This window comes from Sarcophilus harrisii, chromosome 2 (assembly GCF_902635505.1).
Source record: "Sarcophilus harrisii chromosome 2, mSarHar1.11, whole genome shotgun sequence".
In the NCBI taxonomy this organism is placed as follows: Eukaryota; Metazoa; Chordata; class Mammalia; order Dasyuromorphia; family Dasyuridae; genus Sarcophilus; species Sarcophilus harrisii.
The window spans coordinates 503,285,883-503,313,589 of record NC_045427.1 but is presented as its reverse complement, the minus strand read 5'-3'; the positions used below and the strand labels follow the sequence as shown (position 1 = coordinate 503,313,589).

The following is a 27,707-nucleotide window of genomic DNA, read 5'->3' as shown; positions in this document are numbered from 1 at the left end:
TACTGGGTAAAATGGTATGTACAGTTAGTGACTTTTTGGATAATAATAATAGCTTGTATTTACTTAGTTCTTTAAATTATGTAACACTTTACAAATGTTACCTTATTTTGTCCTCACAACAACCCAGCATGGTAAGAGTTATTGTTAATCTCCATTTTGCAGATGAGCAAACTGTGATTAGCTAGCCAGTGCCTAAAGTTAGATTTGAACTTACTTTTGACTCTAGGCCCAATATTCTGTCCATTGTACAACCTAGCTGGGATTTCAGATTGCTTTCTAGAATAGTTGGAGTAATTTACAATTCCCTCAGTAGTTCATTAATGTCTCTGTCCTTTTATAACTCCTCTAGCAATTGCAATTTTCATTTTTTGTCACCTTTTTCAATTTGATGGGTGTGAGGGAGGACCTCATATTTATTTACTTCTAATTAAGCTATACTAAAAACCATATTATCTACCAGCTCTGCTCTACCAAATGGTTTAATTATCAGTGGAGAGGGAGGCCTTGACTCAGACATTCCCATTTGATACTGTTTAATATAAACAGCTCAGGTACCATCTTTTCTGTGAAGTCTTTCCTGATGGCTTCTCCCCTTTCAATCACCTTGTGTCTATTTTGTACATTTAAAAAAATTGTTTTATGGACTGCTCTACCAAACAAAAACTTTTGGTTTTATTCTAGTATCTTCAGCCCTTAACACAGTGCAGAGTAGGCATTTAATAAATGTTTATTAATTGATTGTGGGTCACTTACAATTTTGAATCTCTTGAGATAGCCTGGTATTCCATGATTCATAATTATTTGCTATCATTTAGAGAACAAAGGTGAGTTTTTTAGATAAGAGAACATAAATTATTTATTGTCTTGAGCTATGGCTGGCTCTTATTTATAATCAACAGAAGAATAATTGTGACTAATATATCCGTGCCCCTTATCCATAACAAATGAGAGATCTACCCAAGTGCTTTGTTGAGGAGGAAGCTGATGGGTTTATATATAGCCAGTGTTCCAAGGGGTATAACTTTTCAAAAATGTTTTCTCTTTACCCATTTTGTTGCTTTGTTTGTCGAGTACTCTTGATTCCATACTTACATCTCTATCATGTCACTTTTTCTTCAAACAAATTAATGTCAACTTATTTCATATTCTGTATCCTATCTTTTCTGGATTTTATTATAGCTTCCTGATTTTTAGGGATGATGGTTCTTTTCCTTGACTCTATCTCTCACTTTCCCGTAATCTAGTCACAAGGGAAATAATGGAGCAGTGAAAGACACCTTCTGATAATCTTTATAAATGCAGCTGTTTTGAATGCTAGGACATTCTGTTTTCCCTAGGATGTAGATATTTATTTTGTAATAAATCAAGTTATGTCTTTTACAAGGAAGGTCAGAGTTCTCAGTATATAGTCATATCCAGTGGATATACCCAGTGGACAACATTTTCAGACCTTGTCTAAGATGTCAGTACCTTGTTCTGGCTTTGCTCCAATAGTTACTGAGGTCATTGTTACTAGATAGACTATCAAAATTGCTTTGCCAGGTGACTAGATGAGAAAAAAAGATTTGTAGCCTTGGACATGAGGAAATTAAATTTCTGAAAGCTAGATCTCTTATGAATAGATGTTAAAGACTGAGAGGAGTGTTAGGTAAGGCTTTATTTTTTCTTTTGAAACTCCTTCAAGGCCTTTAAAATGTATATCTGGTTCCAAAAATCAGATAGCTGTTAATAATAAACCTGGAATTGGACTATTTTATTTGGGCTGAACAGTTCAGTTCTTCATTATGGGAAAGATAAGGACTTTGTCTACCTTCTCCAGTGACAAGGACTCAAGAAAGGGATCAGCCCGTCTGGAGCACAGGGTGATTGCAGTCATGGGTCATACAGTCAGTCCTTAGCATTTTTGCAGTTATCTTTTGTGTCTTCAAATATGATTTTATGCTTATTTTCATATAGCAACCCATGTATATTTGTGGGTATAGATGATAGAGAAAAAAAATGAGAGGTGATGTGCAACCTCATATTCACAAAAAGGAAAGTATTATAGAAATGTTTGTGAATCCTCTCCAGAAAGTGCTAGATTCCCTCTCAAGTACTCAGTTGAGGAATTCAGAAAAGGAGAAAGAGTTAAGGTTGTGGGTAAATAAGCTGGTGGTCACCCCTACCTTTTGGCTTCATTCCTTCAGCCTAGTGAGGGGCCTTCTTCCCCTCCTGCTCATGTAACTAGGTCTGCCCTTTGAAACTCAGATTGAGAGCTGACATCCCAGACATGTGCATTTTTTTCAGGAACAGTTTAGCGGCAGAAAGGGAGATTAGAGATGGCAGGTGTTATTACTTTTCCCTTTTTTTCCTTAAAATCTCAGGATTCTTCTGACATAACTGCCCCGCCCCTCCTTTATATATTATTTCATAGTTACTGTGTTAGGAAAATTCATTATTAAAATGAAGATTCTGTTAGAATTATATGCAGAAAAGTATATGTTCAGCAATCTCTAGTGAAAGATAATTTTTGTGGTTGGGGGAACCTAACTTCCTATTCATGTTTTTGATTTTTCTACTTATGTTTTTTAGGTAAGTTATCCCAGCTAAAGTTGAGGATTAACAATATGTGATTAGGTAGATTCAGGTTATGACCAATTTGAATGCTTACTTAAGAGCTGATAGGAAATTTTGAAAAAAAAAAAAAACCAATTGACTGAGTAGTTAAGATCAGTGTTATAAATTGATAAATGATATTTTTTGGGGGGGGAATAGAAGGGGCCCAATTTCTTTGATAAGATGAGATTCCTAATTGTGTCTGTATTCAAGGAAGAACTAGGATAGAGAGACATATTGTTTAGGAAATAAAATAAGAATGTAATCAGATAAAGTTTTAAATGATGTCACATTAGTGTTAAATTCTAGGCCCTCTGGTTCATTTTATTTTCAGTAATCTTTAATATAAGTATTATGTCTTAAGGGACACAAGCAGATATTTCCCCAGATCCCAAGTAATCAGTAATATGTCTGTTTTTCCTGAGCTCCTCTGATAATTGTCATATTTGATTTTTTTTGTCATCTTTGCTCATCTGGTGTTTGTGAGGTAAAATACTCAGGGTTGTTTCATTTTGCATTTTATTGATTATTATTAATTTGGAATATTTTTTAACATGACTTGATAGCTTGACTTTCTCACTGAAAACTACGCTTTTTTATCCCTTGGATTTTTATTTTGGGGGGAATAGTTTTTTTTTGTTTTTTAAACTATGTTTGAATCAGTTTCTTTTATATCTTGGTTCTACAATCTTCTCTGTTTCCTGTTTGGTTATGAATTCTTCCTTTATATATGATTCTAATAGATAATTTCTTCATTGCTTATTCAATTTCTTATGATATCTTTTATATCCAAGTTATATATTCATTTGAAATTTATCAGGATTTATGGTGTGAGACATTGATCTATGCCTAGTTTTGCCACACTGCTTTTCAGTTTTCCCAATAGTTTTTTGCCCAAATGGTAAATTTTTGACTTGGATCTTTGGAGTTATCAAACACCATTTTCTTTTTCTTCAGTATGCTGTTTACCTAATCTGTTATACTGATCAACTTTCTCCTTCCTCTCTTCCTTTCTCTGTCTCCCCTTTCTCCCCCTTTTCTTCTTCTTTTTTCCTTTTTTCCCACTCATCTTCCTCCTTTCTCGCCCTTAGGGATTCAAATAAGGCTCATTTAGGGATTCAAATAAGGCTCATTTAATCACTTTATCTTATATCAGGTAATTTAATTATTCATTTTTTCTGTTAATTGGGGCATTTAAAAATTTTTGTATGTATTCATTTCATCTTTTATTAGCATATCATTTCTCCTTTTTTTTTTCATTTTAATGTGAGTAGTTTTTCTCTTTAAAAAAATACTTAGTAGCTATTTTATTAGTTTCTTTTCTACCAAAAACTATCTTCTATAGTTATTATTTTTTCTCTATATATTTTTTTCTTTCATTTAAAAAATTAACTTCTTTGATTTTTCAGAATTTTTACTTTGGTGCTTGGTTTGGAGCGTTGATTTGTGGCTTTTAAAATTTTTCCATTTGCATGTTCAGTTTATTGATTTGTTTTATTCTTTTGTTGTGTGATATAAAATTTAGCTGCATCCCTTATTTTTTGCATATCATCTCATTATTGTCATTTTCTTTGAAGAAATTCTGTGTTCTTTCTATTATTTTTTTTGTTTCACCAAATTTATTTCATCTCCAGTGAAGTAATTATTTCTCAAAAGGTCCTTGAATATAATTTTTGTTGTGTTGTGGTCAAAAAGGGGGGGGATGTATTTAGTGTGTCTACTTTTCTTCATTTGTTTGTAAGGTTTTATGTCTCAATACATGATCAATTTTTATAATGGCATTATCTTTCTATTATTTTAGATTTTCCTTTCTAAATGGGTCATTGAACTGGTCATTTAAGATGTGGGTCAGTATTTAGTGTCAAAGAAAATCCAAAAGGTCACCCAGTTTGGATTAAAAAAACTTATTTACCAAGGAAAGATACCATTAATTTCACAAAACTTTGTATGTTTTTCTTTCTTTCATTATTTTGAGGAATATGTGCTTCCTGAAATCAAACAATTACATGCTTGCTTTTTTCCTTTTTAATTCATTGAGAAAAAGAAAATTCCTAGTGTTTTTAGAATCTGAGTCCTATGTTCAATAGCAGAAGCTTTTTTTTCTCTACACGTTTGTAAGATGCCTAAGCATTTCTCTGTTTTGTCTCGAATGGAAAGAGATTGCTAATTTAAAAAATTGACTTTGATTTCTAATTGTTACATAAAAATAGCATATTGTTCTACGATTCATCTAAATTGTATGAGATTGAATGCTGTCGCAGACAAGTTACTAAAAAATGTTGTATGGGAATGTATTGTTATTCTTTATGACATTGTCTTATATAATGCTCACTGGGCACTGCAATCTGTTGTCATTCAAAGAATCCTAGTATGGTGGCTCATCAAACTCTCAGTTTATTTTAGTCTTTCACGTATAATGACTGTCAAAATGGTACAAATAACATGCTTCTTTCTCTTAGGATTGGAAATTTCACTCTGAAACATTGAAAATTCATTGCTTATCTGTGAAGGTAGTACCTTCATATAATTTATTTGAAAATGAAAAATATGTTCATATCATTCATTATTTTAAAAGTATTTTTAATAAATTTTTCTCCAGTTACTAAAGATTTCTTTCTCCCTTACTAATGATCTCTCTTCCTACCTTCTTTCTACTAGAAGGGAAAAAAAAGAAAGCCCATGTAATAAATCATAATCCAGTGCCCATATTTTTCACATTCAGTATGCCATTCATTCTTTAAGATTATAGATTTACTGTTTAGGATAGTCAAACTGTATTGTTTTTTAATCAACAAATGGGATAATTTGTATTAAGTTTGATAGTATATATTGGTTCCTACATGAAGCAGCTAGAGGAGTCAGGAGGATTTGTGTTCAGATATGATCTGAGACACCTATTGTCTTTTCTGTGTGACCTTTTGCAAGTCACTAATCTTGTTTGCCACAATTCTTCATCTGTAAACTGAGCTGCAAAAGGAGGCAAACTACCTCAGTATCTTTCCCAAGAAAGCCCCAAATGGAGTCAAGAAGATTTGGACACAATTAATCAACAGAACAACATTGGGTTTAACAATTCTGCTTTCTAGTTTTATTCAGGCTAGCTCCAGGAATATGTGATTCCTGGGAATATGGGAAATGATTCCAATGAGATTTCCCAAGTGCTCTTATTTAAAGTGGAAAAGCTTTTCAGTTATCTTATGGGTTATATCCTCAACACTGCCTCATTCCTTACATTTTTTATTATCTGCTTTCTCTGTTCTCAAATGTTTTGATGGAGAAATGTATTGTTTTAATTTCCATTGTGTTTTGTTTCCTACAGAAGATTGTTCACTTGTATTTTCCTGTTGAATATTTTGTTTTTAGGAGGGTTTTTCACGTTAGAACTGTCATTATTAGTTCTCTTTCTAGTTTGTGACATAAATATAGGCCTAACGTATCTTGGTCAGTACCTATTGATCCATAAGATCCTGTGGGTTCATATTCTTTTCTTGGAAGGTACTTGTTTTAGTAGGTATATTGTCTTTTTTTTTTTTTTAATATTAAGGATAATTTTATTTTTAAAAAAATAAGAAACAGAACAAACACTTTTCATAGTCCTAGGTAATAGATGAATTCATCAACAACACATGATAAGGGTATTTACAAAAGATAAAGTGAATAATTTCCTTATTAAAAATTTAAAAGATTTTTTTTTTACCAAAAATATTGCATCTAGGATAAGAAAGGAATTAGTCAAAAAGGAGGAAATTAATCTTATTTCTAAGATAATAGTGTGTCAAAAGATTGAATATAAAATCACATTTCGGATGTATTGTTCAGTTTTGCTATAGTTGATTGTACATTATTCTTTCTTTTATGATGAATGACTGGGAAGAGGTAAAAAGGAAGGTTAAGAGGGATAGGGGAAAATTTAAGTTTTGTTAAAATAAAAGATAAAATTCTAAAAACTATTTAAAAGAATGTTTTAAATAATAGGATGGTTAAAAAGAATAATAAATAATAGCATTTTAGAACACAGTAAGGTTTGCAAAGCATTTCTTTTTTTTTTAAACATTTTTTAATTATAATTTTTATATATATAAAACATATGCATGGGTAATTTTTCAACATTGACCCTTGCAAAAACTTCTATTTCAACTTTTTCCCTCCTTCCTTCCACCCTCTCCTAGTAGGCATATTGTCTTGCAAAATAAATGAGTAATAGGATCTGTTTTTCTTTAGGATTTTCAGAGTTGTTTTTTTATCTTTCATTCCATTTCTTTGAAATATACTTGTTGGGCCATGCAGTGTAGTGAATAAGAGTACTAAGCTTGAAACCAGGTTGATTTCTGTTCAAATGTGACTTCAGACACTTAATAGCTGTGACACTGAACAAGTCACTTTAGCTCTATGTACTCAATTTCTTCATCTGTAAAATGGGGGTGATAATAGTATCTACAAAGCTGGGCACAGGATGTGGCATATGGTAGGAACCTTATTAAGTATTTCTTGATTGACTGATTTTTCTCTCTAAAATATTCCTCCTTGAGTACCATTCTTCTACGTGTTGTCTTATCTTGTTAGAATGTGAGCTTCTAGAGAACAGGGACTGTCTTACTTCTGGTTTGGATACCCAGTGTGGTTAACATAATAGCAAATGCTTATTAATTCTTTTTTTATTCATTCATTCAGTAAATGTTTCTTTTGATAGTTGACTAATTTTTTCATTCAGTAAATGTTTCTTTTGATAGTTGACTTTTTTTTCTATCCTGTTCAGTAGGTACATATTTCATGTTATATTCATTATTCAGTTAAATGCAGTAAACATTTACTAATTATTTGCTTACCAAATGCAAGGCATTCTGATTAGGTAATAAGTTCTACTCTAGAGTTATATTTAGAATTGTTATTTTTTTTTATGTCACTAATGTTCTCAGGGATGTTGTTGAGCATAATTCTGTATGACTGAACTCAATGAAGTCTTAAGCTCCTTCTCTACTCGAATAAATTTGGTAACTTTGTTGCCCAATAAAGCTGAATATCTGCTCAATTGTCCACATTGCAGATAATCTTTGCCTATGTGGATGACTGCCAAGAATTATCCGAGATCACTGACATGAAGAAAGCCCGTTTTTCCTTATAGTGAGATTCAGAAGAACATTTCCTTATTAACTTGATGATCTCACAGAGCTCACATACTATAGATATTATGGTGCTCTTAATTTTTATACAAAAGAGATTTGTGAAAAATTCATTTAGCATTAACCTTGTACTTAGCATTGTGGAGACTTTGTTAGAAGCCTGGAAAATAAAGCCTTTGTTGTTCTGAACTTACAGAGAATTTTAACTGTCAGAGCTCTGGTGGCGGTTCCAAGTTTTGATTAGAAAAACTGAAAATTGCAAAAATAAATTAAAGGGAAAGCTAAAAAATGTATGTATCTGACTTTTCTGGATTACCTAACAGTAATTTTTTTTTGAAACTATTTCAGACCATTCATCATTTGAAAAATTTAAGGAAAGGTCAGAGAAGATCTTCTGTTCTTGTGACTCACACTGAATTAATGCCTGACCAGATGGGAACCCATGAAGTTCAAAGACACATTTCTCATCATGCTAATGCACTGTGTCACTTTCATATTGCAGCAAGTATCAACCCTATCACAGGTAAAAAGTGACATCATATCTTTTATATACATTGGCATAATAGCTTTCTTTTAAAATAGTACTATGTAGGATATGGCACATTTCACATTTCTGCTTCTGGTTTTTGTGTTGCCTCTTAAAGACAACTTGAAGTTGAAGTACTTCTAATTTAAGATTGGTGCATATTATCTTAGGGTTTTATTTCTTAAATTAGGATGGTATAGTCTTTTGGGAAGCTGAAGTAAATCCTCAGGATGCTGTGGTTTTCAGAGCTTTAGCTTTCCACATGGCACACTTGTTGACTGATAAAACTTCTTCTTTTAATAGCTTTATTGCTTTTCATTTTTCTTGCTTCCTTTATTGTTAAAATTTTTCATCTAGTATCATAGTGATGAGAGTGGTAGTATTGCTTTTTCCTTAGAACCTATATTAAACCTATATTTAAATTTTATTTTATTTGGTTATTAACTCTTTATTTCTCTTCTATTCCTCTAAGAATTCACTCTCCCTCCTCCTGGTTTTTTAGTTTTTAAAAATATTTTTAAATATTTCACTTTATTGAAGAAATTTGGGTAAAGCAGACTTCTTCCTACTCTGATATATGTCTTTTTTTAGGAGGAGGAGCAGTCTAAATCATCATGGTGACTTTGATGGAGATTCCAATTTCAGGCCTAATTGTAGTGATAGAGAAACTTTCTTGGGTGTTAGATGAAAGTCTTGAGAAATTGTGGGGAAGTCAATGCTATTAGAAAGGCAAGATTTTTAATCTTATTTCCTCACTGAATGGAAGGGTAGTTTGACAAAGAAAGGGTTTTCTTAAAGAAAGGCTTCTAAAGCTTTAGGAGTGTTGCCAGCCCTTCTGACAGATTTGTGGCCCAGGAACCTTCATTACAGTTGCTGGGATTTTGTACCCAACAGTATTCCAAGATTCATTAACAGTCCCTTTCAATTTGTCCATCTATCTATAATTCAGTAAGTCCCTTACCCAGAATCAGCAACATAATGTTTTGGAAGTAATGTCAGCATTTATTAAGAATATTTAACGTTGCATACATACATATGTAAACATACATATGTTAGTTTGGTGTAGTAGAGAGGTAATAACTAATATTTATACAGCTTCAAAACTATTTTTGTGTATTGTCTCATTTTGATTGATATAACAACCCTGTTAGAAAGGTTTAATTACCATCTCCATTTTACGGACAAGGAAACTGAAGCTGATAGCAGCTAAATGACTTCCTATTAAGTCCTGAGGTTTTTTCCACCCAAGTCCATCATGCTTCATTGAGCCATTTGCTGCCTCATGAGTCTGGAGCCCTTTCCCCTTCTCTCCCTGCTCCACATACTTTGTGGTTATCACCCTAAAATATCCTGCCCATTTTTACTAAACTGAAGTACTCAGTAGAGAGTGGCTTGAAAATGGATTTGGTTTTATTATAGTGCATCTAACTTTTCAGAAGGGATTTATGAAGATGGTCATTGTGAGGATGTTTTCATTATGAATAGTACTTGTATTGTGCCTAGCTTTGCATGTCATAGCATCACTGACCCTGATGTCATGGTCCTCTTTGAAAAGGAAGCCTGGAAAATGAGGCTCATGTTGTTCTGAATCTTCTGAAAACTTTATCTGTGAAGGCCCAGTTGTTGGTGTTTTACCAAATATTGTTTTATTTTTCTTGTCTTAGCAGTGTTAACATGACCTATGAGTCAGAACTTGGATGTATATTTGCTTCATGTAACTGGATATTTTATTGGTATTTGGTAAAATGATGCTCTGCCTGTCTTTTATGCACTTCTAAAACCTAGAAACGTCTTGCTGGTGAGATTGGTGACTTAAAAAAATTAATATTTAGTGTGCAATTTGAGATTTTAACTAAATTAATTTTAAAATGCACACACACACACACACACACACACACACACACAGTGTGAACCTTTTCAGATAATCCATTACAATTAACTCAAAGGAGAAAATTTGCTTTTTGTTGGAAAATTTATATTTTCTTTGAAATTTACTATTTAATGTGTGACTTAGATGATTAATTTTCAAAATTATGCTTACCATTATATTAAATGAAGCCCTATATCACTAGTTTAAACAACAACCAACTTACAGTAATTATTTACTCAACTTATCTTTATAATTCACAGTTCTTTCTCATTTAGATATGGGACATTCATAGTTTTTAAAAAATGAAATGTATATTTAAATCTCACATTTATTTTCACAGATATTCCATCAGTTCTAGCTGGAACAGCATTTAACTTTGATGAAGGAAATGGGGGGTTTGTGGTTCATTGGCTAAACAACAAAGAGTTCCATTTTACATCCTCTACTGAAATATTTATGCAGCAGTTAAGAAGGCTTTCTGATCTGCAAGTAGAACATGAAAATGATTATGGAGATAGAGATGAGGAGGAACTGCAAGAAGAGAGAGAGAGGGGCTTACATATGAAGCTAGATCATGGTTGGTATCCTTTGTTCTAATTTTTTTTGGTAGTATTAAGATTGCTAGTAGTTTATATTGCATGAAAATGCTAAATGAACAAAAAATGTGTACTTGGAACTAACAGTGAATTTTAATTCTTTTAAAATTATTTTAGTAATTTTGGAAGTCATGTATTGTCTTGTGAAATGATTACTATTGGTGGTATCTTAAGTGAAATAATTAGTGTTAGTGGAAATAGCCCATTTATCATGCTAAAAGTGTATATAGAATGGTATTGCTATTTCCTTATTTCCAAATTATAACCAAGATGAAGAATATTTGAGATAGTGATCTTTTTTATAGTATAATATTTCCTCTTTGGTTGATATCAGAGTTATGTTGTGTACTTTTTTATTTCTTTGTGTTCAGAATTATCCTTGGATAGAGAATCTGAAACAGGAACAGGATCATCAGAACATGAAGATGGAGAACGAGAGGGGAGTCCTAGAAGTCACACGCGAGCCAGTATGCCTATGCCACTTCCTACAGTCTTATTAGATCGGAAAATTGAAACGCTGCTTACTGAATGGAACAGGAATCCAGATATGCTTTTTACAATCCACCCCATTGATGGTACTTTTTTGGTGTGGCATGTAAAGTATTTGGATGAATACAACCCAGGAATATTTAGACAAGTTCAGGTATATTTTTCCAAAGAAGCAAATATTGTATTTCTTTTAAAAATAATAAACCCCTAAAATTTGTATAAACTGTTGTTCAGAATTAACAAAATATTTCATTTGTAGCCATTTACTTGCTGTCCAAACTCCATAAACAAGAACATATTATTGTCTTGATTTTCCTAACTACCTAAAGGTATACATTGGCTCACATAAAATAAAACTAGATAAGCCCCAACCATTTTTTCTTCTTTTTGTTTTTACTTTGGAATACTTTTGTGTAAATAATTTTGAAATTGCATATCCGATTAGCTGGTAATTTTCAACTCTTCAAATAAAATAAACCATTCTAAAAGCCTCATTCTTGAGAAGCCAGAAAACTGTATATCTGACACTAGCTTAAGCAGATATTTTCCTTCTTCCCCTAACAAGATTACAACTAGTTTTTGACTGGATTAATTTGTTTTTGGAAGGAGTAAACTTCATGCTTTGCTTGCTGAGCTGTAAATGGAGATGCTGATAATTTCTGAGTAACTGACAATTTTTGTCAAAGGAATATTGTGAAAGACCAATTTTGGAACTCATGAAAATAGTAAAATATTTTTATTGTCTTGGCACACAATTTCAACTTTGTTAGGAACCTCAGAGACTATATATAGTCCACCTAGGAAACACCAAGGCTCTGCTATATTTCCAACAAAAGTTTTTCTGCTTCAACTTGCAACTATTACAGAAGGAGAACCCACCAATTCTGAAAACATTCCCCTTCACTTTTAGACAGTCTATTTTTCCATTAACTTTAATTTTTGCTTTTTAGAAGCTTCTTTACATTGCTTTTGGTGGCAAGCAGAAGCAGTTTAATTCCTCCAAGTACTTAAATTTTTCTTTCATGTCTTTTTTAAATCTTAAGGCAGAACATGTCCATTTTCTTTGATGGATCTTTTGTTAGCATATTTTCCCTTTCTTTTGGGATGTGCCTTCTTCTGGATGTGTAGCAACTTGTTTATATCTTATATAAAATCTACCCAGTCAAGAACACAGTATTCCACATGTAGTCTTAAGTAGGAGAATGTATGGTGGAACCATTAAATCTTTTGTTCTGGACACTGTAACTCTCTTCAGATCATACTTGAGATGGTATTAAATTTATGAATTTTTATTTTCACTGTTGACAGGGATTAATTGAATAGTTTGCTAAAACCTTCAGGTCTTTTTCATAGGAAATGTTGACTGTCACATTCTATCTGCAGATCTTGTGGAGTTAGTTTTTTAAACTCACATGTAGAAACATTTATGCCTGTTTATTCAATTTTGTCTTATTCTTCCCTCTTCCCCTCATCTCTTTGTTCTATCTTGCCAGAATCTTTAGCTTTTCTTTCTCATCTAGTGTGTTAAGTTGTCTTCTAATGCACACTTATGACCAACATGCTATTTACATCTTCATTGGGATCATGTATAGAATTTTTGAACAACCCAGAACCAAGAATCATTTCCTAGAGTACTGTGCTAGAATTCTCCCTTCAAGTTGATGTCATCACTTTAATAGTTATTCTTTTGAGTCTTAAGTTTTCAGCCAATTCTGATTCTACATAATGGTACTATCATCCAGCCCATATACTTTCATCTTGTCTACAAGTCATCAGGAAGCACTTTGTTAGCTTCTTGGCCTAGATCTAATCAGACTGTACCTCTAGTGCTACTAAGATCTATTACTTTAGTTACTCTACCTAAAAAGGGAATGAGGTTAGTCTGGCATGATTCTTTTGGCTTAAGTCATGTTGGATTTTAGTGGTCTTTATCACTTACCTTTTTAAGAGTTCACAAACTATCCCTTTAAAAATGTATTTTGGAATTTTGCTTCTAATGGAAGTATTTACAAAGTGCCCACTTTGTGCCAGAAATTGAACTGGACATGTCTCAGTGACACTTCCCATTTGTTAATATTAGAGCATTTTCCCTCTCTATTCTTCATACTTTTGCCGTTCTTAAAAATCTTTTAAAAGTTTGGTGCCAGTGATTTAACAATCACATCTGCCATAGTGCTCTAAGATGTAATTCATCTGGACTTGGTGACTTGAACTTATTGAGGACAGTTATTTATTTTCTGTCTCCTTAGTTATCTTGGGTTTCTACTTCTGCTATCACCATTTTTTATTCTGTTCTTCACAGTCAAAAGATCATCCTCTTTAAAATAGAAAGCAGTGTCAAAATAAAGAGTTGAATTGTTCAGATTATTGCCATCCATCCAATAATCATTCTCCTGTCCAACCTGAATATGGTGTGTACCTTCAGTGCTACTTTGTGCTGAATTCTTCTCCTCATGAAATAATTCTGTTCTATTTCTTTGGAATGAGGTAAATATTTCCAGGACCTAATAAGTATTTCTCTTAGAATATTTGTTTACCTTATTTGTCATACTTAGTACATTTTTTAAAAAAGAATTTGAATCTCTGTTTTTTTATTTCTGGTTCTCCGTTTTGATATTGTTCTTCCTTATGATTTATTTCATCAGGTACTCTAGTTCACCCTTTTACCATTATTTTCTGCATTTAAATATAGTTACCTGAAATTATAGGTTTCATTGTTGGCTCTTTATTGACTATTGCCTCACATGATCTATTGGTTTATAATGGCTTTGTAATTATTTTTTTAAAGAAAGCATTTTATAGCTTGGTTATAATTGTGTTTTTTAGGTTTCATTTTCTTCTCGGATCCCTGTTGCATTTCCCTCTGGGGATGCCAGTTCTCTCAGCAAAAATATTATGATGTATGCTGCTAAAGATGTGACTAATATCCTGTGGCATCAGGAGAAAAGTACTGATGATGTTCTTGAATCCCAACCAAGCTCCAGACATGAGAGCATGAATGTGAACATTGCAGTTCCTGTAGTAATGATGGTCTCCAAACATGTTGATGGATCTTTAAATCAATGGGCAGTTACTTTTGCTGATAAATCTGCCTTTACTACTGTGCTAACTGTATCTCACAAGTTCAGATACTGTGGTCACCGTTTTCACCTCAATGATCTGGCTTGTCATTCAGTTTTGCCATTATTATTAACATCATCTCATCATAATGCTGTACTGACACCTGAATCAGATTGTCTTTGGGAATCAGATACAAAACTAAGTAGAGTCATGGATTCTGTAAAGCATATTAAAGGTTCATCTAAAGAACCCCTTAGAAATGCAGCTACTCGTACATTTCATGATCCAAATGCGATCTACAGTGAGCTAATTTTGTGGCGTGTAGACCCAATAGGACCTTTGTCATATACAGGGGGAGTTTCTGAATTGGCACGAATCAACTCTCTCCACACTTCTGCCTTTTCCAATGTAGCTTGGCTTCCAACTCTTATTCCCAGCTACTGTCTAGGTGAGTGCTATTTTAAAATATTTGTGTTTTAAGATGATTATAACTCAGAAGAGTTACAAGTCTATTTTTAAATAGGAATTTCTATGACACTTAAAATTGTACTTAATACTTTGAATAAAAGCTCTTTTAATAGTTAAGAAAATGATTTTTATTTGTTGCTTAGTATGAAAAGGATGCTATACCAATTACACAGATTTTAGGTGGTAGGAAAACTTTAAAAATGTATATATTTTTGACTATTCATTATTTCATTTAGTTTTTTAAAATGTATGTTTCTCATGAACCACTTTATGTTGTCATGTTATTTTTAATTGTTTTAGAATTGCTTATGTTTGTCTAATATTAATCTAAAGTGTGATATAATTATTTGAAAAGAGTTATACAGTAATATTTATCCTAAGAATTAAAAAAGAAACTATTTGATCATGTAAATGTCTAAAGACCCTGCCCTCCAAATCCTTCTTTTCAGGTACATACTGCAATTCTGCTAGTGCTTGCTTTGTGGCTTCTGATGGCAAAAAATTGAGATTATATCAAGCTGTTGTAGATGCCAGAAAGTTGCTTGATGAACTTTCAGATCCAGAATCCTCAGTAAGTTTTCATTATTTTGGTGGAGAGGGGCTGGATAGTGGGTATGTAGATTTCATATTCATATGTTCTAAAATTCTTCCTTCGTTTACTCTGTATTTGAATGACTATCTTTCACTTGCTTTGTTCTTTCTAAACATGTGTCAAAATTCATTATTTCGATGTCCATCAAAGGCAACAAGGGACATTTAAAGAAATAATATTCAAACATAACATTTATTCAACATTCATTTCATCTACAGTGTACTGTGCTACTTGATGAAGGAAAGGCGAGACAAAATGTCACAGTTCCTTCTTTCAAGATGCTTATACAAAGTAGATGTAGACTTAAATAAATATTATAGATATTTTAAATGCAGGAGGACAGAGGAAATTGGTTCTTTCTCCAGAGTACTATGATTTATGTCTCAGATATTACTCTCATCATTTTTAAGCTTTTTTATTTTGCTAAATATTCACCAAACTGTAATCATGCTTTTTTTTGTTAGTTCTTCATATTTTAGAAACAATCCTGTGAGATAGGTATTGTTATTCCTATTTTGTAGATAAGGAAATTTAAGTCTCTGGTCCTGGTAAAGTAATATTCCCAGGGTTATAAAACAAGTATCTTGAAAGTGTTATTTGAACCCAGATCTCAAGGTTCCAAATCAGATTCTTGGAGCTTACATGATGAGCCATTGCTTCTGTGTTATCACCAAAATCTGCCTTTGTTCATTCCTTGTAGCATCCTCTCCATCTCTTTTTATAAACAAACCTTTTTGCATAGCTTTTGGATTTGAAACTAGGAAAGCTACACTTTATTAGTAGTTCTACTCATTCATATATAGTTCAGTTCATTTCAACAAACATTTATTTTCTGCCTATTTTGTTCTTTGTCTGCTGTACCAAGTACAGAGGGGAATACAGTGCTTGGTACATAATAAGCACTTAATAAATGCTTGTTGACTGATAGGAGTGACACAAAAGTTAATATGGGGACCAAGAAGATACCTCTTGCTTTATATGTCAAAACAGTAAAATATAATGCTTATTGCTGATTTATTAAAGGATTATTATGGAAAAGTCAAATATTTTTTGGTTCTATTAATGAGAATGTTATAAATTGTATTACTATTACTAAGGGGTAGTGACTTTCTTGCACAATCATTATTATTCAGTAAATAGATAGTAAATGCTTATTATGTGTAAGATAATTGGATTATCACTATCAATAACAACAACAATAACAATGAACTTTTAATCAATTTCATCTCATTTCAGAAACTTATTGGAGAAGTGTTTAACATTGTGAGCCAGCAGTCTACTGCTCGACCTGGATGCATTATTGAGCTTGATGCAATAACTAACCAAGTAAATAAATGCTAATGAAATGATGGTCTAAATATACTTTAAAATGATTTCTGTAACTATTATTGAATTTTTACCTGCACAGCAATCTTCTTTTATCCCATGTCCTGTCAAAGTCTAGTAAACACCATAGTCTATGAATCCATGAGTGATTAAGGAATTGGGCTGGTACTGTGAGACCATTGCTTATTGTCGAGGAGATTGGCTTCTGGGAGTAGAGTAGCTATGATCCTTGTCCTTTTGCATTTAGCTGCATTTAGGCTCAAATTGCATAGTCTTTCTTATGGAAAGGAAACTAATTTAAGGAGCATTTTCAACTTAGTGGGAAGAACCTTTACCTTTATAGTGTTTCTATTGGCCTTTATTATTTCTACAAGGATTTCCTTTACAAAATGTAGAGTCAGACAGAACTCCACAGGAATTCCTCCACAGGAGGAACTGGAAAATTTAATTGTACCTTGTACCTTCTTCTACCCCCCCTCCCTTTTTTTTTTGCAAATATGTGAGAATGATTTTCTAAAGGAAGAATCATCACTGTTATCTACTAAATTAGCTTAAACATTCTTGACTGTACTATCTTAAAAAGTTTTTGGCCTCATTTTATTTATCTTTTATCATATGATCTACCTATCTTAATATAATAATAATAATTAATATTTATATAGCCATCTTTTATGCTAAATATTTTAGACTTTTTTTTTTCATTTGATCCTCAAAGCTATCCTAGGAGGTAAAAAGAAAAATAATAATAGCTACCATTTATATAGGATTTACTATGTGATAGGCACTCTACTTGACAAATATTATTTCATTTAATCTTCACAATAACCCTGCAAGATTGATATGATTGTTACCTCCATTTTATAGATAAGGAAACTGAGGCAATTAGAGCTTACATGATTTTCCCAGTTTCTGGGACTGGATTTAAGTTTTCCCAACTTCTCTAGTTATCGGTCTGTAATATCAGGGTAGTGTCAATGACGATTACAAGAGAATTCCTTTTTTCCCCCCTGAGGCAATTGGGGTTAAGTGACTTACCCAGGGTCACACAGTTAGGAAGGGTTAAGTGTCTGAGGTCAGATTTGAACTCAGATCCTCCTCACTAAAGGGCTGGTGCTCTATCCATTGCGTCACCTTGCTGCCCTGAGAATTCTTTTTATTCTGCTCTTAAAGAACTCTTCTTGTCTATATTGGAATTCAGGTGAAGTAAAGGATGAAAAGAGAGATGACTTTCTTGTTTTCCAACTTTTGCCAGCTAGTAACCCCTCCTTTTTGTCACCAACAATCTCGCTGTCCTCTCAAAAAGGGTTGGGGTGAGTTCAATGGTTAGAAATAATATCTCACACATTTTTTTTTTTAAATAAAGTAACAAAGTAAAAAATTCCTATGCATATTGTCAGGGGATAAATGTCTCATTTGTCTCCTATAACTGTAGGCTTAGCTCAGGGGATCCTATACTTGTAAACAGAGTTTGAATGTCAGGTTAAAGTCCATAAAGATGTCCTCCACCAAATGTCCTAGGGAAGAGTAACCTTATGAAGATAGATCTTTCCATCTTAGATATAGCCCTGCTAAAATCCAAGGCCTCATTTGCACATTCTCTGAATTTGGGGGAAATTTGACTAAGTTAGGGAAATATTGATATACTTGGCGCTGAAAGAGCACCTTTATTCTTCTTTACCTTATGCAAACTTTCAAGATTTAGAGATATTTCAGCATTCTTGGTTAACTTAATCCATTATCTCAGATGCCCCAGGATATATTCCTACATCTTTCCATTGGAGAATAGCAATCCATTATTTTGGGAGGAACAACTCAAAATCAGAGAACCTAGAACACAAAAGAGTTTTTCAGATTTGTACTTAATATGGAGTGGATTGCCATTTTCTTCCTTGACACGTTTTATAGATGATCCTTGATAGCCATTGGTTCTTTTACTTCACAAGATGCCTTTTGTCTCCTCATTCTTAAAAGATCCACCACCAAATGAAGTTCACTGTTCCCCTGGTAAACTGATCTTTGGTGTGCTATATAAATTGTGGCCAGGCCAAGCATCCTTTACTTTTCTTAGCCAACCTGAGAGCAGAGCATGAGGTATTATAAGACTTCTAAAGCTTTTAGGCCTATAGTTTAAGACTTAGTCATCAGGTAATTAGGTTTGTGACTAGAAATCCCATCAGGTTCTCTGCAATGAAGCAACCAAAGGGAACTGATTGTGCTTGTGTAGCAGTCAGTGGTGGAGAGCTATGTAGGCCTTCTTTCTACCCTTGAAAGACTAAACCCAAAGACCCTTCTAAACCTAGCTCAAGAAGTAACAAATAGGATTCTCGTTTGAGTCACAAGAAATGTTTTGTATTCCAAGTGAGAAATATGGAGATGACTGGAGATCCTAGATGCCATATTTAACATTGTCTAGAAAGTAAGTGCTGGAAAGGGACCTGACTTAACTCCTTCATTTTACAAATAAGAAAACTGCAATCAAGAGATTGTGATTTGTCCAAGAAAACAGAGTTAGTAGTAAATGGCAGAACTAGAATCTGAAAGTCAAGACCGATGCAATGATTTCCCAAATTGGAAATACTTATTTGGCAAAGGAGTGGAGAACATTTTGTGCAAAACCAAAAAAAAATTCCCCTCCCTCAAACAAAAAACAAAACCATTAGGATCTTGGTTCTTTTACTTACCCTTCAGCCAAGCACTGCTGTGCCTCATCATTTGACTAAGGTACCTTAGACATATATAGCCATTTCCCCCCTAATAACATGAAGGAAACTGTGTCAACAGAACTCATGACCTGGAACTAAATGGGACTGGAGGCAATGAGTCTCAAATTACTAATAATCAAAAAGGTCAAAAAAGCTCTTATTTCATTATCTGTTCTCAGCTGAGTGGAAGTACAGAAACAGGTACATAGAACTGCTTTCCCTTTAGTCTAGTCACAAGTTGGGCTGGCTTTGGCCTCAGTATCTTTTTAATAGAACTAAAGGGGTTCAAAATTTCCTAAATCCTTTGAGAGACTCTAGAAAACAAAGTTCTTTATCCTTTTAGTTTTATGTTTAACAAATCAGCAAGTTAGGAGGCAAACATTCACCCCTTCATGAAAAAAATTGAAATCTAGTATTGAACTATTTATTAACTGTCCCTGGACAAAAGCACTGTATTTAATTAGCAAAGTGGACAGTGCAACAGAATGTGTTTAGATCTCTCAGGATCACTATAGACCCTCATTAATGATTCTTGAATTGCCAAGGACTACTTACAATATGGTCAGTAATTGAGAGATATCAGAAATAGGTCTTTACTTCTAAAGGAAATGATGTGCTGCCCTGTCTCTCTGTCTTAGAAATCTTTAAACTCTTAGGTTTCATTTAGCCTGCCATTTTGAGATATAGCTTTTTTTCCCTCCTGATGGAGAAATTTGTCAAACATTTCAATATATATAGAATTTTCCTTTCAAAGTAAGAGATGATTTGATATCTAAAGTCTTAATTTATCCCTAGTTAGTAGAAAGCCTATGTCTCGTGTGTGTGTGAGTGTTTTTGCAGAGGAGGAAAGATAGGTATAAAGTACAAAAATACTAACTTTTCCTTTCTTTTTGGTACTCATAGTGTGGCTCAAATACACAGTTACTTCATGTTTTTCAAGAAGATTTCATTATAGGATATAAACCACTTAAGATGGAAACAGAGCAGAAGGAAACAGAGATATTTTTCCAACCATCTCAAGGTACCTTCAAATACATTTATTTATTTTTTGTGCAGTATGAGATGTAAGAGGTGTAAAGTATGAGAGGGAGAAGTTTAAAGTGTGAGCTAGATAAATGTGAATAAATTTCATTTTGAAAAAGAAGTTCACTATAGGTATGGCCTTCATAAAAGACTTGAAATCTCCAGTAATTTATGACACATGTGCTAAATAATTTGGTTAAGATGACCTTAATCTTGACCAATAATTAGATTTGTACCAGTATTGCCCCTCTATCAAGGAAAATAATATTTTTTTAAGTAAAAATAAAATAAAATTAAAAATAAACTTTTTTGAAATAAAATAGCAAATAAATTTTACAAAATAAAATAAAACAAAGCATGGAGGTGTGGAGAGACTATTATTTACAGAGACAAAAGTTCCCAGATCTTGTCTCCCTCCTAAGTTTTTAGGTTTTTACTTTGGGTATATTCAGTTTAATATAGCAGCATTTATTTAGTGTCTGTGTATGTATGTATGTATGTATGAGGTATTTGTATACAAAGATAAAAATGCTATTGTCTTTGTCCCAGATGACAATTCCTTTCATTTGTATAGTACTTTAAGATTTACACAATACTGAGAAGTCTATCTGAAACAAATTAATATAAGTATTATCCTCATTTTGTGGAGGTCTTCTCAGTTTACATTTTAAATCTTTTTCACATTTGTTTCTTTATTTCACTCACTGAACTATTCTAAAAGCCTATTTATTATGCTGTCTCTAGCTTCTTTCCATTCTAATTCTTCCCTTACCTGTCTGCTAGAATAATCTTTCCTAATAGCAGGTTTGACTTTTTTCACTCTCCAAAGACTTTAATAAAGGAAGGTATTGCATTTTAGATAAAATGTGGATTCAACCTGGTGTTTAAGGATTTTATAGGCTGCATTTTTATGGGAGATAACATGGAGTAGTTATTAGAAAGCTAGACTTTGGACTCAGAAAGGAAATGGGTTTCAAATCATGGCTCAGACACTTTTACCTTCCTTTGCCTCCATTTCCTCCCTGAGAGGATTGGGCATCAGGGCCTCTAAGGTCCTTTCCTCTAAATATATGGTCCTACTTTTCCTAAGGCTTATTTCACATTATTCCTCTTTATAAACTTTTCCATTATAGGCAGACTTGATTTCTAGCTGTTCCTCAATTTTATTTTGCTATCTCCTGATTCTCTTTATTCTCACAGCTTAGCATGCACATTCCTTAATTTGTCATTGACACACTCCCTTCCCGTCATTTCTTATTAAGATTTTTTTGGAGGCTCATCTTCAATATCATCTCCTCCATAAAGACTTCTTTGATTTATGCCTCTTCAGATTTTCTAGACTAGGTTTCATTTGTTCCCTTCACATTCCTTGTTTTATTCATTATATTAATTTCTGTACCTATTGTATTCTTGAGACTATATCATTTTTCATCTTTGTATCCTTTGTGCCAAATGTGGTACCTTGCACATAATAAATAGGTACTTCAGAGATGTTTATGGATTTATTAATTTGAATGATATTTTATCTCATGTCAGATGTACTTGGCCAAGATTTGAACCAATGTTTTTTATCCACCTTCCTATTTGATAATCATTCTTTTTTTTAAAATTTTATTATATTATAACTTTTTATTTACAAGATATATGCATGGGTATTTTTTCAGCATTGACAATTGCAAAACCTTTTGTTCCAACTTTTCCCCTCCTTCCCCCCATCCCTTCCCCCAGATGGCAGGTTGACCAATACATGTTAAATATGTTTAACTTATACTTATAAGTTAAATACAATATATGTATACATATCCAAACAGTTATTTTGCTGTACAAAAAGAATCAAACTTTGAAATAGTGTACAATTAGCCTGTGAAGGAAATCAAAAATGCAGGTGGACAAAAATAGAGGGATTGGGAATTCTATGTAGTCATCTCATAGTCATCTCCCAGAGTTCTTGCGCTTGGTGTAGCTGGTTCAGTTCATTACTGCTGGATTGGAACTGATTTGGTTCATCTCATTGTTGAAGGGGGCCATGTCCATCACAATTGATCATCATATAATATTGTTATTGAAGTAAATAATGATCTCCTGATCCTGCTCAGATAATCTTTCTTTTTGAAAAAGACTTTAATTTTTTGAGATTTAGTGAAATAAAAAGTTATATCAACAAATATTATTCTTTCATGAGATTACATCAGTTCGTTTTTAAAGATCCATTTATTGTCCTCTTAGGTATGTCACTGGTATTTATTTTTTAAATTTTGAAATCATACTAATGAAGCATCTTTTTACTTTGCTGATAGGATATCGTCCACCACCTTTTTCGGAAAAGTTCTTTCTTGTAGTAATTGAAAAAGACAGTAATAATTATTCTATTCTTCACATGTGGCATCTTCATCTTAAATCTGTACAAGCTTGTTTAGGTGAGTAATTATAATTCTAAAGGTACATCTTGTGAAATGAATTTATGTTATGACTGTACTTTGTCAGATAATTCTTTAATGCAGAAATCCTTAACTGGCATCCACGAACTTAAAAAAAAATCCTGATAATTACATTTTATTATAACTGGTGTCCTTTGTAATACTGTATATTTCATCCATTAAAAAATGTCATTTTGAGGAGCTTTTAGGTCTTTCCAGAGTGCCAAAGGGATTTGTAACATGAAAAAGTGTTGAGAATTTATGCATTAAAGATTCTAAGAGTTGTAAATTGAACAACTGAGTAGAGTCAAATTGTTTATAGCAAACTTTTAATTATGAAAATAAGAGATTGAATTCATTGATCAAAGAAATTAATCTGTGCTAAAAGAAAACCTTTCCATATATTTATAAAATTTTTAATGGAAATTTAATAGAAATAATACTATACTTTTTGAGATTATTCATGCATCATCTGTGCAATCAGTAAATGAATAATAGTTGTGGGTTTAAACTTTTAAAACAAGTTTGGTATACCTTATACTTAAATAGTTATTTCTACAAATATTAACAATGATTATTTACAGAACATCAGGATTATAGCATTAACAATTTTTATTCACTGTCAATGTCTATATAATATTAATTTTAAGATGGTGAAATCTATAACGAGGAGATCATAGAAAAAGACAAATATATTTTCTTTTGAATAGATCTTTCTTTGAGAGGCAAATTAAGAATTAACATAGAGACAGCTAGCTAGCTGATGCAGTGGATAGAGTACTGGCTCTAGAGTTAGGAGGACCTAAGTTCATTGTGACCTCAAATACTTAGCTTCATAACCTGGGCAAGTCACTTAACTCCAATTGGCCTTGCAAAAAACAAAACTACAAAAAATAAATCATGTAGCTATCACATTGAACTTAATTAATTCAATCAACCATTTCATTTTTGGCTTTGTATCCTCAGTACCTAACACAGTGCCTGGTTCATAGTAGGTGCTTGTTGTTAATTGTTGTAATGTGCTTGTTGGTTAATTGATTCATCTAGGAATTGAGTCTTAATTTCAACTATTAACAATTCAGAATTCTTTTTTTTTTAATTACTCAAAAAGGGGCAGTTACATATAGTAGAGACATGACCATATGGAGTCAGGAAGACTGGGCTTCATATTCTTTGTCTGATATTTACTAGCCCTGAAAAATTGGGAGAGTCAGTTAATCACTCTGCATCTTGTTTCTTCAGCTACTAAATGAAAGAAACAATATATATTTTACAGGTTATTATGAAATAATATATATCATCACATCAAGTCCACAGGCAATTTTATCAAGCATAATGTATGGGCCAGGTACCATATTAAATTTTGGGTTTAAGACAAGGCAAAAATAGTCCCTCCCTCCATAGACCTAACAATCTAATGGGAGAAACATGAAATTAAATATTTATAGTCTATATATGTATACACACAGACACACACATCCCTGTATATAATTGTCACAAAGGGAAGAAATTAGCATTAAGGAGGAGTAGGAAGACTTGTTTCAGAAGACAGACACTTAGGTGAGACTTGAAGAAATTAGGAAAACAAGAAATTATAGATAATGAAAGAGGGAATTCTGGAAATGGGAACAGCCAGTGAAAATTCAGTCAGGTCATAGACTGTCTTGTCCAAGAATAGCAAAGAAGCCAGTGTCCCTGGAGGGAAGTCAGGTATCAAAGTACTGGAGGAGTAGGAACAAGCCACAGGTTAAGAAGAGTTTTCAAAGCCAAGACAAAGGCTTTTATATTTGATTTTGGGGGTAATAGGGAGAGACTGGAGTTTTTTGAATAAGGCACTGATATAATTATATTTTTAATTTGATTGTTGAGTAGAGTGGGGTATGAGTCTTGAGCCAGAGAGTATAGTCAGAAGACAAGTTCATTTGTTCAGGCCTAAGATGATGAGAGAACCTGGACTAGACTAGTAATGGTGGCAGAGGAGAGAACTTACACAGATAGAGTTTACAGGACTTGGCAACAGATGAGATGGAGGTGGAGAGGGTGAGAGGAGAAGTCAGGGGTAACACCTAGATTGTAAACCAAAGGTGACTGGGAGAATGATAGTGGTTTTGATAACAAAGGAGAAGTTGTGAAGAAGGGGAGGGTTTGGGCAAGAGATATTGAGTTCACTTTTGTAAATGTTTAAGATGTCTGCAAAACATCCAGTTTGAGATGTCTAATAGGCATTTGGAGATATCAACAGAGAGGCGAGGGTTGGATAAATCTAAGAATCGTTTTCCTAGAGATGATAATTGTATCCATAGGAACCGATAAGATCACTAAATGAAATAGTTTAGCGCAGAGTTCCCAAGCTATGTTGATTCGTTGAACTCTTAGAGTTTCAATACTTCTTTATAGTGCTCCTAGACCAAAAGAGATACCTAACAGTTCTGTTTATTAAGCAGTTGGTTCCAAATCCTCAACACATTTGTGTCCTAACATCTTGGTAACTGTTTGAAAAAAAAATCATAATTTGAAAGAAAAAAATTGTCATTCTTTAAAAAACCCAACAATATATCTACCTTTTGGATATTACACAACTCTTCAAAACTTAGAGTTGAATGGGCTACTACTATCTCCACTGTTATTTCCTCTTTTACACGAATTTTTGATTAGTGTTTGCTTTTTATCATAGCAATTACTGAAAATTTAGCATTGCAAAAGGAATTCCTGAAAGTACAAGTAAATAAGAAAATTTCAAACATTGAAGAACATCATGTGGCACAACCTGATTTTGAAACTGTGAGCTAGTAGTAGTATCCTGAGCTAGTAGGTAGATGTCAAGTATTCTTGTGTGTTTTATAATGCAAAGTTTGGGACTTTGAGCATAGAAGAGAAGAGGGAAATAGTATGACCTGGATGAAGGTCATCAGGAATAATACCTAGAGAGGAGAGAACATCAAGGAGAACAGCATGATTGACAGTGTGTCAGTCTATAGAGAGTCTAGAGAGAGGATGGTAGAAAGGTCACTATATTTAGCAATTAAAAGATCACTGGTAATTTAACTGAAAGTAGTTTCAGGTGTACGATGATGATGGAAGCCAGACTAGAGGATTTACATAGTGAGATGGAAAAAGAAGTGGAGGCACTGAAGGTGTTGGAATCTATCAGGATAAAGTTAGGAATTGAAGGGGAAAGACTGAGCCAGGCACCAAGCTCATTGGGGAAAAAAGGGAAGGATCCTGATTGGAGATCAGTAGATAACAGGTACAGGAATATTGTTTGGGTGATAAGCATGATAATTGGTGAAGTTATGGGATGATGGATGAAAAGTCTGGAAGTTACAAGGGGAACAAGAAATAATTTAATTGTACCATCATGACCAGTCAGAGCAGTGTGGCTGGCTGTGGAAAGGAGTGGGCACTGATGGTAGGAATGAAGATACCATCAGTGCCAGAAAGGGTGGCCAGGTGTGTGCCATTAGTCTTAGTGTGAATATAAAATTGAAGCAAGGAAAAAGTTTAAGGTGAAAACAAATTTGTTATTTTGGTGATATCTGCTCAACGTAGAAAGTATGTAAAGTATCTGTGCAGAATTAAAAGCTGTGTAGTCAGTTATCATCATTAATGTTCATAATTCAATTTTGACCAGATTTGATCAAAGTTAAGAATTTAGAATTTTAAATCAGAGAACTTAATTTGTTTGATTACGTTTATGGTTGTATGTTATTTCATTTCTCCATTTTTTTAAAGAACAACATAATCACGTATCAGAAGTTGAGAATGCAATGAAGGCTATTAGTGATGTTTCATGTTGTAGAAGCTATATATCTATCTATATCTATATCTATATCTATATCTATATCTATATCTATATCTATATCTATATCTATATCTGTATCTATATCTATATATTTTTAAGGGTAGCCTTTGGTAGGCCTACTCTTCTTCCTCCCTACCTTCTGTCTGTGTCCCCTGCCTTATAGCCCAAACCTTTCTAGTTGATTTTTTTTCTTTTTGAAATGATACAAATCTTCTAATTCTGCCCGAATTCTCAGCATATTTGATTTTGGGCTTTGAAGCTTTATTAACTTCCCAGAGAGGAGGGAGATGAAGAGTCATGATTAGTGAGGCAGTGCAGTATAGTGGAAAGATCTTTAGATTTGGAGTCAGGAATCTGAATTTAAATCTTGCTTCTGCCATATAACTATCTGATCTTGGGCAAGTCATGTAACCTCCATGGGTCTCTAAGTCTTCTAGCTCTTTTCTTTATGATTTATGATCCTGTGATAGCACCTCAGTAGGAAAGGGATCCTCATTAAATATTAAAACACCAAGGTATCTGTCTAGTTAGTCTGTGGGAAAGATACAAAGATAAATGAGATATGATTCCTGCTTGTAAGGAGTTAATAGTCTATACTGTGTAAACTCCTTGAAGGTTTCTTTATGTTGATATCTGTGAATTGCCTAGATTATCAGGTTCACTGGATTTTTATTTTGGCACCTAAAAATAGCCTTAATGTTTATAATTTCAGTTATTATAGCTATAGTGAAGGATTCTTATTGTAGGATTTAGCAGAAGTTACCATCTGGGGAGACTTGATAGTGCAAAGGTCTGGAGGTAGAAAAAAAGATGATGGTGATTGGAGAGAGTGGATTGTAGTTAGGTCAGGCAACTAGATGCTTCCCTAAGTCACTAACTAAACTGTAATGGAGAGTTCTGTCCATGGTCACACCTCTTTTTTTTTTTTTTTGCCTTTTATGCTCTTAGAAAAATCCAGTCATGATAGCAGTGTTAGGAGGCCCAGGGGGAACCAACTTGTCACAATAATAAGTTTCCTGAAGCCATGTCAGAAAGTACTTCATTGGTTCTGGCTTACTCTGTTTTGATTACTTGCTGAGGATTTACTCCTTTAGGTTATCACACACATCTAAAAACATCTC

The 27,707-nt window shown here is 33.2% G+C and overlaps 1 protein-coding gene across 5 annotated transcripts in view; it reads left to right on the top strand.

The window, feature by feature from the left end:
* The window catches only part of DMXL2 (Dmx like 2), a 150,628-nt gene that overhangs the window by 59,783 nt on the left and 63,138 nt on the right, over positions 1 to 27,707 (top strand). For all 5 annotated transcript variants that reach the window (XM_031955201.1, XM_031955199.1, XM_031955200.1 and 2 more), the window contains exons 9-16: positions 8,064 to 8,238; positions 10,452 to 10,688; positions 11,079 to 11,350; positions 14,023 to 14,704; positions 15,174 to 15,295; positions 16,553 to 16,642; positions 20,248 to 20,365; positions 22,665 to 22,784. In XM_031955201.1, coding sequence (XP_031811061.1) covers positions 8,064 to 8,238; positions 10,452 to 10,688; positions 11,079 to 11,350; positions 14,023 to 14,704; positions 15,174 to 15,295; positions 16,553 to 16,642; positions 20,248 to 20,365; positions 22,665 to 22,784 — 1,816 coding nt within the window. The remainder of the gene's footprint in view (positions 1 to 8,063; positions 8,239 to 10,451; positions 10,689 to 11,078; positions 11,351 to 14,022; positions 14,705 to 15,173; positions 15,296 to 16,552; positions 16,643 to 20,247; positions 20,366 to 22,664; positions 22,785 to 27,707) is intronic.